The following is a 13,395-nucleotide window of genomic DNA, read 5'->3' as shown; positions in this document are numbered from 1 at the left end:
CAGAGTCTCATTCTGTCGCACAGGCTGCGGGGTAGTGGGCTGCGGGGTAGTGGCTCACTGCAGCCTCTGCCTTCCATGTTCAAGTGATTTCTCATGTCTCAGCCTCGTGAGCAGCTGGGATCACAGGTGTGTGCCAACAAACCTGGCTAATTTTTGTAGTTTTAGTAGAGATGGGGTTTCACCATCTTGACCAGGCTGGTCTCGAACTTCTGGCCTCATGTGATCCACCTGCCTCAGCCGTCCAAAGTGCTGGCATTACAGGCGTGAGCCACCACGCCGAGCCAGTGTTAGTCTCTTTTCTAAGTTATTAGTTTCTGCTTTTATATTTATTGTTTTCTTTATTTTTGTTTGTTTGTTTTCTAGTTTTTCAGCCTGACAGTTTTCAATATTTTTTTTTTACTGACATAAATATTTAAGGCTATGAATTTTCTTCTAAATAATGCTTTCATTACAGCCCACTGATTCTGCTATATAATTCTTTCATTGTGGCTTTTTTAATTTACTTTTTTTTTTTTTGAGATGGAGTTTCGCTCTTGTCACCCAGGCTGGAGTACAGTGACGCAGTCTCAGCTCACTGCAGACTCCACCTCCCGGATTCAAGTGATTCTCCTGCCTCAGCCTCCCGAGTAACTGGGATCACAGGCATCCACCAACACACCCAGCAAATTTTTATGTTTTTAGTAGAGGTGGGGTTTTACCGTGTTGTCCAGGCTGTTCTCGAACTCTTGACCTCAAGTGATCTGCCTGCCTTGGCCTCCCAAAGTGCTGGGATTACAGGCGTGAGCCACCGCACCCAGCCTAAATTTCCTTATTTTTTAGATAGGGTCTCACTGTGTCATCCAGGCTGGAGTGCAGTGGGTGTGAACAGTTCACTAAAGCCTTGAATTCTTCGGCTTAGGTCACTGTCCTGCCTCAGGCTCCTGAGTAGGGAACTACAGGCACATGCCACTATGCCCAGCTCTCAGAGAACATTTTAAAATGGGTTAAAAGGGCTTTCTGTTTTCTCCTTTCACTCCCATTTCTAGTTTGCCTGCCTATGACTAACTCAATCGAGATAAACCATAAAAAAATTAAAAAGGAGTTTTTTTCTACATTGAACTTAATGTAGTTCTATGCAAATAACGATCGAAAAACCCATGGATAAATTTATGTGGCTGGGGAGGCCCCACATTCATGGCAGAAGGCAAAGAGGAGAAAGTCACATCTTACGTGGATGGTGGCAGGCAAAGAGAGAGCTTGTGCAGGGAAACTCTCCCTTTTTAAAACCATCAGATCTCGTGAGACTTAGTTCCTATCACGAGAACAGCACAAGAAAGACCCGCCCCCATGATTCAGTCATCTCCCACAGGGTCCCTCTCATAACACATGGGAATCACGGGAGCCATTTGTGTGGGACACAGAGCCAAACCGTATCACTTTATGACTCAAAATTCAGAATCTATAAAAAGGAAGTTTTGGGAAATTTGACTCAGGGCTGGATGTGGTGGCTGACACCTGTAATCCCAGCAATTTGGGAGGCCAAGGTGGGCAGATTGCTTCTAACCCAGGAGTTCGAGACCAACTCCATCTCTACAAAAGATACAAAATTAGCCAGGCATGGTGGTGCGCACCTGTGGTCCTGGCTACTCAGGAGGCTTAGGTGGGAGGATTGCTTGAGTCTGGGAGGTCGAGGCTATGGTGAGCCAGGATCATGCCACTGTACTCCAGTCTGGGTGATAGAGTGAGACCCTGTCTTTAATAAGAGAGAGAAATTTGACTTAGTAAAAATTATTTAAGAAACAAACTACTTTTGTCAAGAAAAAACTTTATAAGCAAAGTGGAAGGCAAATGATGAATTGGAAAGACATATTTCCAACCATATCACAGTCTAACGGCTCATCTTCATAGTATATAAATAACTGCCAGAAGTGAATAGTAAAGAAGTCCAGTAGAAAAATGAACGACCTTTTTGAACAATTAGTTCACAGGTAAAGAAGTATCAAAGGTCCATAACATGTGGAATGATGCTTTCTATCAAGAGATGAGCAAACTGAGAGCACACTGAGACACCATCATTTACCTTTCATACTGGCAACATACCAGGAGTTTGAAATATGCTGTTGGAAAAGCTGTGGATAATTGGGTGTTTTTATACTTGGTGAGAGTGCAAATTATTATAACCCTTACGGAAAGGCAATTTGGCAATACTTACCAAAATTACAGAGGCATTTTTCTTTCCCAGGTATATGTGGTAATGTATTAATCGGATACACCAGCACACATATCAGATGACAGAGGTGTCAACGTGCTGAGAGCTAACACGCCAGAGTTGGAAGGGCTCTGTTGAAAGACAGCTGGCTTGCTGCTCCCTGGACAGCTAGCTCCACTCTGAAATGCAGCTCTCCTGAACAGTCAGCACCAGAGCTCAGAAGCACCTCCTCTCACCCCCATAGTTTTCATACCACTTTCACTGTCCCCAAAGTCCTTAGTGTAGAGAAGCAGGGAAGTGACATACTTTGGGAAATCTGGCTCTGACAGCATGTGGTTTGTCCACCATGGCTGGGTATTGCATTTCTTGATAGGATGGAGAGCCTGGGGAATCGTGTGCATTCTGCTCACCTTCCGCCTCCAGATATTCCCACTTAAATTTGTAGTTTTTTAGTCTGTCGAATGTTGTTATCTGTATTGGTCTTTATACTCTACTCCACGAATAGGGGACTGGCTAAATAAAATATGGTTACAAGTCAAAAAAGCAACCCAAATGAGTCAAAAAAAAAAAAAAAAAGGTACAAGGTATATGCTATGACAGTTTTGAAATAAGCAGGCAAGTTGGGTAAGAAAGTAACATTTGGGCTAGGTGCAGTGGCTCACACTTGTAATCTCAGCATTTTGGGAGGCCAAGATGGGAGGATCACTTGAACTCAGGAGTTTGAGACCAGCCTGGGCAACATAGCAAGACCTTGTCTCTACTAAAATTTGAAAAAAAAAAAAAAATTAGCCAGGCATGGTGGTACACCCATGTAGTCTCAGCTGCCAGAGGGGTTGGGGAGGGGAGGCTGAAGCGGGTGGATTGCTTGAGCCCAGGAGTTTGAGACTAGGCTGGACAACATGGCGAAACTCTTATCTCTACAAACAATACAAAAGTTAGTCGGGTGTGGTGGTGCAAACCTGTGGTCCCGAGCTACTGGGAGGCTGAGGTGGGAGGATTGCTTGAGTCTGGGAGGTCGAGGCTGCAGTGAGTCCTGACCGTGCCACTGCACTCCAGTCTGGGCGACAGAGCCAGACTCTGTCTCAAAAAAAGAAAAGAAAAAACATTTGTATTTGTTTTTGTCTACATACATAAGTACTATAAGGTCATACAAGAAATTATTATATTTTATTGATTGTGAGAAACAAGGTTTTAAAACCATAGCATCTCTAAAATCAGTATCTTAAAACTGATGACATCTTAATATTCTAGAATTCAGTTACTGTGTTTTTAAGTGTGCACAAAATAATGGTTCATTTTATAACTGTTGCCATCTTAGAGTCAATGGAATGCTGAGATATAGTGATACTGTGTGGAAGTTAATAGTGGATGAACCCATGCAATATATCGAGGAGCTTTCTCCATATATCGTTTGAAACATGTGAATATATTATTAATTCAAAACAAAAAAACTTTAAAGGAAAATTAAGATATTGAAAACTATAAAACAGATTTAAAAAGGAAATCCAATAGCTGTCAATATAAGTAAGTTTAATTTGTTTAAGTCGTGTCATACTACAAGGCTTATAATGTTTGTGTAGGTTTTTCCAGGTATCACTAGTTCATCTTCGAACTTTCCACCAAACCTACAGAACTGCTCTAAATGAGTTAAACCTGTCAGATGTCTGTCATTTGTGCTTTTTCTTGATCACATCCCTCCCTGAAGCCCTGCTTCTGCCTGCCCCAGTCTGTATTGGTGCCTGCCTGGTCTCGGTGCCCAGCTGTTGTTCCTGGTGCCTCTTCTCTCCGCCAGGCTCTGAATTCCCTACACCTTGTCAGCCGGAGCCTGTATGCTTCCTTCTTCTTGATTTACCCCCTTGATTTGTAAGAGCACCTCTTCAGTAGTAGTGACAGAATGCCCAAGATGTCAGTTTTTGATACTTGGCATATCAGAAAACATCTTTATTCTATCCACACTCTTCAGTCTGTTTTCTCTGTATTGTTCAGATTAGGCTAATTATACTGATCTGTCTTCGGCCTCACTGATTCTAAGGCAGATGCAATGGCTCTTACCTGTATAGTCCCAGCGACTCAGGAGGCTGAGGAGGGAGGATCATTTGAGGCCAAGAGTTGGAGGCTGTGGTGCTCAATGATCATGCCTGTGAAGACCTCGCCAACACAGCAAGGCCGTCTTATTTCAGTTATTATATTTTTTATTTCTTTAATTTCTATTTGGTTCCAAAATTTTTATAACTTTGATTTTTTTTACTAAGATTTTTCTATTTTTTTCATTCATTTCAAGTGAATTTATAATTGCATAATAACACATATTTATAATACCTGCTTTAAAGTCCTTGTCAGATAATTCTTTTATCATTCATCTCTTGTCTTATTCAAGTTGTGATTTTCCTGTTTCTTGATGAGTGATTTTCTGTTTGGAACTGGACATTTTAAGTGTTAAATGATAAGACTGGATTTATGTATAGGTTATACTTTAGCAGGCCTCCTCTCAAACTACCCCAGCAGGGAAGAGGGGGCATTGCCTTGTTACTGCCGGGTGATCAGTGAAGGCCAGGTTCCCGGTTGGCCTCTGATGATACTGCATGAGTAGTGGGATGGGGAGGAGATTGAGGCCCCTCATTACAACCAGGCCAGGGAAGTCTAGACTCTTCTCAGCCTTTGCCAAGGCCGCAGTTGTTTCTGTGACGTTTCACTGGAGTAGAGCAATTATTGTCTACAGGATTTTCGTCATGTCAAGCCACTCCTTTTTGTTGGTTCTTGGGCTAGACAGAGTAGGCTTTTCTTGGGACTTTTTTTGTCTCTGCTCTTTGGCATTTCCATGTTATCAGCTTCTCCAGCGCCCTGTCCAGGACACACAAGGCAACAAGCAAATCCAGGGAACTGACTGCCGTGCCATTCCTGGGTCCTGAGGTCCCTAGACAATGTGCCTTTTTCTCCTCACTTTTCAGCAGCTCGTTGCGCTTGGTTTATATATAACAATCCCGAGTTTTAGCTCTACTTTGTGGGAGGAATAGGAAAAAGTATGTCTACTCCATCATTCCTGAAACACAACTCCTCACTCTTAAATGATAGAATGGCAGGCAGAACTTTAGACGAGAAATCATTGCTCTTTGAAAATATTAGCCGGGTGTGGTGGCTCACCCCAGAGCTTCAGGAGACCAGGAGTACGAGACCAGCTGGTCAATATGGCAAAACTCCGCCTCTACAAAAAATACAAAACCTGGTCAAGCATGGTGGCACATACCTTTAGTCCCAGCTACTGAGGCTGAGGCACGAGGATCACCTGAGTCTGGGAGTTTAAGGCTGCAGTGAGCCATGATCATGCCACTGCACTCCAGCCTAGGCAACACAGTGAGAGGGAGTCTCTCTCTCTCTTTCTCTCTCTCTCTCTCATGTCTGTCTCACTCTCATATATAAGAGAGAGAGAGTGTGGCATACATATAAAGGTATTACTCTGTTGTCTTCTACATTTTGTTTTTACTTTTGAAAACCCAGATACGATTTTTGAGTGCTGATCTTTATGTCTTACATGTTCATTTCTTTCTGAACGCTTTAATGATCTTTGTTCTCAATGTTCAAAAATGACAGTAGAATTTGGGTTGGTTGTTTTTTGAGACAGAGTCTCGCCCTGTTGCCTAGGCTGGAGTGCAGTGGCGCGATCTCAGCTCACTGCAACCTCTGCCTCCCGGGTTCAAGCGATTCTCCTGCTTCAGCCTCCTGAGTAGCTGGGATTACAGGCACTCACCACTGCGCCCCACTAATTTTTTGTATCTTTAACAGAGACAGGGTTTCACCATGTTGGCCAGGCTGGTCTCGAACTCCTGACCTCGTGATCCTCCTGCCTCAGCCTCCCAAAGTGCTAGGATTACAGGCGTGAGCCACTGTGCCCGGCCTTTTTTTATACTTTAAGTTCTGGGATACGTGTGCAGAATGTACAGGTTTGTTACATAGATATACATGTGCCTTGGTGGTTTGTTGTGCCAGTTGGTGGTTTTTACATGTGCTGGATAGTCAGTGGTCTCTTCAGTCTGAAAACTTGTGTTGGTCGGTACAGGGAAATTTTAATATATTATTTCTCTCATAATTTGTTTTCTGCTACTCAATTTCCATCTCATCCCTTTTTTGGGGGAAACTATTTGTCAGGTGAACTTCTAGAATTGATTTCTTTATCTTTTCTCTCATTTATTTACTATCTCTTTCTCTTCTCTCTTTTTCATTCTAGATATCTTCAAATTTATCTTAAAGCCTTCTCAATATGAAAATCTGTAAATGTCTGGGAAAATAGAGAAAATAATAGTAATCAAACAGATGTAACTGTTTTAATATTTTGCTGTAATTTATCTTCTCCTTTTTTTTTTTTTAAGAGACAGGGTCTCGCTGTGTTGTGGCTGGAGTTCAGTGGTGCCGTCATAACTCATTGCAGCCTCAGCATCCCAGGTTCAAGCAATCCTCCTGCTCTTCAGCTCCAGAGTCGCTAGGACCATAGGCACACACCACCACGCCCAGCTAATGTTTGTATTTTTGTAGTGTTGGGGTTTCCCTATGTTCACTAGGCTGGTGTCAAATTCCTGGGCTCAAGTGATCTTCCTGCCATGGCCTCCCAAAGCACTGGGATTGTAGGCGTGAGCCACCATGCCTAGCCAGTTCTTTCTTATGCCTATTCAAATATGCAGTTCAGACTCTAGTGTTTTTTCTTTTTTTTCCCCTTTCAGCATTTACATTTTTATATTCCAGAACTTCTAGTCCCTCTGTTGCCTGGGCTGGAGTGCCAGTGTTACAATTATAGCTCATTGTAGCTTCGGACTCCTGGGCACTAGTAATTCTCCTGCCTCCGCCTCCTTAGTAGCTGGAACTACAGGTGCATGCCAATGCACTTGGCTAATTAAAAAAAAAATTTTTTTAAGAAATAGGGTCCTACTGTATTGCCCAGGCTGGTCTCGATCTCCTGGCCTCAGGTGATTCTTCTGCCTCAGCTTCCCAAACTGCTGGGAGTTTTTAGGCAAGAGCCACTGTGCCCAACTCAGTATTTTCATTTCTATAGGTTAAAAATCCAAAGTGTACAGTTGCTCATCTGAGAATACAGGAGTAAAAGCCAGTGTTTTTGTCTGCTCTCACTCAACAACACAGAAACTTCTGTGACCTCTGGTTAGTAAGAACTGGGGGAGGATTTCTCCCCGGCAACCAACCGACCAGATTTGCAAAAGACACCAGGTGGGTGTCCTCCAATTCAACTATGACACTTGGAGATAGTGTCAGATCTCACAGGTTGAGGGCTCAGTCCCACAGGACTACCAAACTTTCAGCGCCCAATGCAAGCCCCAGGTGGTTTTACTTGTTCTTCTGACCAGCTAGTTCCCATGCATTTTGATTAATTTGATAAAACAACACACAGAACTCAGGAAAACACTTTATGTACATTAACCTATTTTCATAAAGGCTATTACAGAGGATGCAGATGACCAACCAACTGGAACAGACGCATAAGGCCTGGGAGAAGGGATGTGAAGCTTCCATGACCTCTCCAGGCACGCCCCTCCAGGAATTTTCACGTGCTAGCTATCCCAGAAGCTCCTGAATCCAGTCTTTTCGAGTTTTTATGGAAATTCCATTTACACAGGAATGGTTGATTAGGCATTGGCCATTAGTAATCAGCTCAACCTCAGTCCCTCTCAATTACAACTGTAGTTAAAGAAAAAGAAAGAAAAAAAAAAACAAAAATAACAACTCCAAAGTCAACATATATATTAAGGAATTCTGGGGGAAAATGTATATTAATATTATGAAAATTGGTTGTGCTATGACGATATGACTTTGAGTGAGTTCTTTAAAGTGTTATTTTCTTGTTTATTTTATTATTGCTTACAAAAACTTGGGTGGGAGCAGGACATACAGTATATTTTTAAAACCTGATTGACATTTAAAATTGCTTTGTTAAACTTTAAAGTCAAGAAATAGAGTATTAAAGCTGGGCGTGGTGGTTCTCACCTGTAATCCCAGCACTGTGGGAGGCCGAGACAGGCGGATCACTTGAGCTGAGGAGTTAGAGATCAGCCTGGGCAACATGGTGAAACCCCATCTGCACCAAAAAATACAAAAATTAGCCTGGCATGGTGGCACACACCTGTAGTCCCAGCTACTCGGGAGGATGAGGTGGGAGAATCCCTTGAGCCCAGAAGACAGAGGTTGCAGTGAGCCAGGATCACACCACTGCACTCCAGCATGGGTAACAGAGTGAGACCCTGTCTCAAAATTTTTTAAAAATTAAAAAAGAAATAGAGTATCAATTGTGCAGTGCGCTGAACAGAAATAATTGGACAAATACCCATCCTCTGAGATGTTGTAGATGAAGGCAGTTTTTTTCTTATTTGCTACATGTGCTTTTCTTTTGTGTTTTAGTGCCAAACCCAAGTCTGAAATCCACGTGTCTATGGCCACTCCCGTCACTGTGTCCATGGAGACTGTATCCAATCAAAATAATGATCAGCCTACCATTGCCGTCCCTCCAACTGCCCAGCAGCCTCCACCGACCATTCCAACTATGATTGCAGCAGCCAGTCCCCCATCACAACCAGCCGTTGCCCTTTCAACCATTCCTGGAGCGGTCCCCATCACTCCACCCATCACCACCATTGCAGCTGCACCACCTCCATCAGTCACTGTGGGTGGCAGTCTGTCCTCCGTCTTGGGCCCTCCTGTTCCTGAAATTAAAGTGAAAGAAGAAGTAGAACCAATGGATATCATGAGGCCAGTTTCTGGTAAGTCCGTCCATAGAATACTCTCCGTTGGCAGTTGCCTCTTCCCCTTCGCTAATTCTCTTCCAGCATCCAGATTATTCTATGACCCTCAGCCGAGACTCCCTGATACCCATTGTAGATGTTGCATGTCATTAGTTTTTGATAAATAGAAGAAAGCAGTAAACTCATTGTGAAAACTAAAACTACTTTGCTTTCCTTTTGTAATTAAGTTTAATTTCTGGCCAAAATCATGAAAGAGATTAATATTTCCCCATGGATATCCTTCAATGTAGTTTCCTTGCATGCATTAAGAAAATGCTACTATGTAAAAGGGGTCACAATGTGGCTATAGTACTGTTTATTTCCAAGTTTCATTGCCTTATTATGCAATCAAGTAAGATTTATGTTGCTGAAAAGCCTATATGTGATTAGTAAAATCTTAAAGCAATTCATTTCTCCCTTTACCACTTCATCTTAACTCTAAACTTCCGGTTTGAGAAGGTCAAGTCACTTAAGAGGTTTTCTTTTTTTCTTTTCTTTTTTTTTTAAATAATTTATTGTGTAATTTTGTTTTTCCTACAAAAGTAACATATTCAGTATACAAACTGTGTGAAGTAGAAACAAACCCAAAGAAGAAAGGAAGTTATTTGTTCTCTGGTATCCAGTATTACCTACTATTTCAGTGAGAAGGCCTCCATTTCTTTCTCATCTTGTTTGCCTGATAGAGGTGTGATTGTGCTGTGTCTATAGTTTTTTTAATCTACTGTTTATTTACTCATCTATTTATTCTGCCATGAAATCTCTTTCTGTGGATATTTTTACCCGTGGCCCTTTCTTTGAAAGATACCATGAGTAATCCAGTAGGGGAAGGGAGCATCCTCAGTTACGCTGCTCATCTGCTCTCTTTGGCTGGTTCCCTTTACCTCTCTGTGCTAGGGAACTGTCTATAATCCTACCTCAACCTATAGGGGTCTATTCCAGGAATTGTTCTGGGCACGACGAAGCAGCTTTGTGTTAGACAAATGCAGCTTTATCCTGTTAGATCTTACATTCTAGCAAGGGAGACAAAAAGATAAAAAGATGACTAAATTACGTGTGTGTGTGTGTGTGTGTATATGTATGTTTGGGTGATAAGTGCTATGGAGAAACAAAGCAAGGACGAAATATAGGGGAAAGTTGTAGCCAGGACTGGAATTTGTATAAAGGTTTTAGGAGAAAGCCTCACTGAGGAAGTGACCATTGAGTAGAGACATTAAAGAAATGAAGTTGCTGGCCATGAGGATATCTGGGGAAAGAGTATTCCAGGCCAGAGAGCAGTAAGTACAAAAATCTGGAGATAGGAGCATGCATGATGTGCTCAAAATATAGCAAAGAACCAAAGGTCGCTGGAGCTAAGTAAGAAGGGGAGTGGCAGCGGGATCAGATCATGGTTGAACAGGGCCCACAGGCTGTTGTAAAGGCTTTGGCTTTGCTGGGGTTGGCAGGGAGCTGTTGGAGCAGAGCAGGGAGTGTGAGCAGAGCAGTGCCAAGCGCTCACTTAGGACTGAAGATAAACACTGGCTGCTGGGGAAAGAACAGACTCTGGGAGCAGGGATGGAATCAGGGAGACCTGTCAAGCAGCTGTTGTATTAATTGCAAGGAACAATGAAGGCTCAGCCAGGGCAGTACTGGTGGAAGTAGCATGAGGTGGTAGGATTCTGTTTATGTTTTTAAGGTAGAGCTAAGTGTGTTTCATGATTGGATGTTGAGTGTGAGAGAACAGTATCTGGGACAACTTCCAAGATTTTGGCCTTAGCAGTTGGAGGCCACAGAGTTGCCATTGACTGAATCAGGAAAACCTGCAGGAGGACCATGTTTTGTAGGGAAAGATTAGGAGTTTAGTTTTTGATACGGTAAGTTTCAGTCAGACATTTCAAATGTAGACATCAAATAAATAGTTGAATCTATGAGGCTGGCTTTTGGAGTAGAAAATGAAGTTGCAGATATAAATTTGAGAGTTGTCATTATATATACTGTATTTGAAGTCATGAGCCTGGATGAGTGGTTCAGATCCCCTAGGGAATGAATGTATCTTGATAAAGACAGAAGCAGTCCATGATGTAGTCTTAGGATAGTGCACTATGATGAGATGGGAGAGGAAGTAAAGTCCAGCAAAGGAGGCTGAATGGAGGGAACGCAGAGTAAGAATATCACTTACAGTGTGTGGTGTCCTGGAAGTTGCAAGAAGAAAAATATTTCAGGGAGGAGAGAATGATCAGGTGGATCACATGCTCTTGAGAGATCAGGAAGATGAGGTCTGAGCAGTGACCTTTGGATTTGGCAAACAGAGGTCACAGAGGTCTTGAGAAAAGCAGTTTTTGTGTAATGATGGGGTAAAAGCATGACTGGGAGCAAGTTCAGGAGAAAGCCGGGAGAGATAGAGACCTTATATATAAACAGCACGTTTGAGGCATTTGTTCTAAAGGAAGAGAAAAAAGGTGTTGGAAGTGACATGATGTCAAGATTTTTTTTTTTTTAGATGGAGTTGTGCTTTTTCGCCCAGGCTAGAGTGCAAGGGCATGATCTCGGCCCACTGCAACCTCCGCCTTCTGGTTTCAAGCAATTCTCCTGCCTCAACCTCCTGAGTAGTGGGGATTACAGGCACTTGCCACCACACTGGGCTAATTTTTGTATTTTTAGTAGAGATGGGGTTTCACCATGTTGGCCAGGCTGGTCTTGAACTCCTGACCTTGTGATCTGCCTGCCTTGGCCTCCCAAAGTGCTAGGATTAGGTGAGCCACCATGCCTGGCCAAGAAGATTTTTTTTAAGATGGGACAAATAAGAGTTTTGTATGTTAATGGGAATGATCCAGTAGACTGAGAAGAATTGAGGATGCAGGAGAAAGTTGTGAATTCCTGGAGCATTGTTTGAGGAGGTGAGAGTGGGTGGGATTTGTGTGTACCTGAAGAGGTTGGCCTTTGCTGAAAGCATGGAGAAAACAGGAGAATATAGGGCCACAGTGGAGAGGGGGAAATGAGGTGGTGGGACTTGATGGACATGTTCTTGTGATTGCATCTATCTTTTTCAGTAAAATAGAAAGCAAGGCCATCCACTGAGAGTACAAATGGTGGCGGAGGCATTGAGTGTTTAAAGGAGAGGAAGGTGTGAAGCAGGCATCGCGAGGAAGACTGGACTTAGCAGAGAGGGCTGTCCGAGTGAGGCCAGTCAGCATGGTGGTGTGTCGCCCTCTGGCGACATTCAGTTGCATAGGTGCAGACTGGTTGGAGAATAGGATTTAACCTCTTGTCCTTTTGCTAAGTGAGTAAAGCAAGAAAAGGAAGGAACAATGAAGGAAGAAAAGGAATACAGTGATTATAGGGTTCAGACCTGGCGATGGGGGAGGATAGACATGAGAGAGGTGGGTGACTGCAGGAACATGGTTGGGTGAACAGGTGATAGTTCCTTGTAGGCCTAAGGAGTGCTGGAGGCTGAGTACTGAGGGGAAGAACCTAGAAAGAGAGTCGGATTTACCTGGGGAGTTGGATGCTAGAAATTGAGATTGGGTGTGAGGCAGTTTCTATTCAACGGCGACAGGAAAGTTTAGGGTATGACTGTTGGGAGTGGGTAGAGGAAAATAGGACAAGTATGTGGTAGAGTGAAAATACGAGTTAAGATGAGCCCTTAACATGATTTTTAAGTTCCTAGATGTGTGATTCATACAAGCTCAAGCAAATGTTTACGTCCTCACAACACATCTTTTTATCTGGAGGTAGCACACTGTGGTCGGTGAGAGTGCGAGCTCTGAAGCCAGACTGCCTCTGTCAGTCCCAGCTTGCCCACTTCATACTTGTGTGACTTGTGCCATATTTTCTCATCTCTGAATTGGAGGATAATAATAATGGGTACTTATTAGGATGATTTTTACGATAATGAGTTAATAGGTTACCTGCTAGACATTTATGTTAAAAAAGTGTGAAAAATAGTAGCTTAACTCCTAAGATCCTGTTATCTCCTTTGGAAGAAGTCCTGAGGCAGACAGTTCAGGGATGGTGTGTGGACTTCATCAAATTGTTAGAAAGCCAGGCGCCTTCCACCTCTTCGCTCCACCACCTGTAGGATTTGACCTTCATGCTCTTGATTCAGGACAGCTGGGGATGCTGCAGCCACCTCATCTGAGTTCCAGGATCACAGAAAGAACACAAGGAGTAGGTCACACCTGCTCTCTCTCTCCCTCCTGGAAATTCCCTAAAAGTGCTACACAATGCTTCTACTTACATCTGAGATGACCACACCTGTCATGGAGGCTAGGAAGTACATTCTTTAGCTGAATATTATTGTGCCCTTGTCAAAGGGAGGTCCTGGAACTAAGGAAGATGAAGATACGGGCTACTAGGGAGGAGTTTGCAGCTTCTGCCGCAGAGTGCTCAGCACAGTGCCAGATACATAGGAAGACTCAGAGTGCCCAGCACAGTGCCAGGCACATAGGAAGACTC

At 43.1% G+C, this 13,395-nt stretch overlaps 1 protein-coding gene across 2 annotated transcripts in view; it reads left to right on the top strand.

The window, feature by feature from the left end:
• Window positions 1–13,395, top strand: part of SAP130 (Sin3A-associated protein, 130kDa) — a 78,824-nt gene that overhangs the window by 50,686 nt on the left and 14,743 nt on the right. For both annotated transcript variants that reach the window (XM_011980499.1, XM_011980498.1), the window contains one exon: window positions 8,585–8,943. In XM_011980499.1, the coding sequence (XP_011835889.1) occupies window positions 8,585–8,943 (359 nt within the window). The remainder of the gene's footprint in view (window positions 1–8,584; window positions 8,944–13,395) is intronic.

The sequence above is a fragment of the Mandrillus leucophaeus genome, unplaced genomic scaffold, assembly GCF_000951045.1.
Source record: "Mandrillus leucophaeus isolate KB7577 unplaced genomic scaffold, Mleu.le_1.0 Scaffold213, whole genome shotgun sequence".
In the NCBI taxonomy this organism is placed as follows: domain Eukaryota; kingdom Metazoa; phylum Chordata; class Mammalia; order Primates; family Cercopithecidae; genus Mandrillus; species Mandrillus leucophaeus.
The sequence above is the reverse complement of the archived record's forward strand: the minus strand, read 5'-3'. Positions and strand labels throughout refer to the sequence as shown.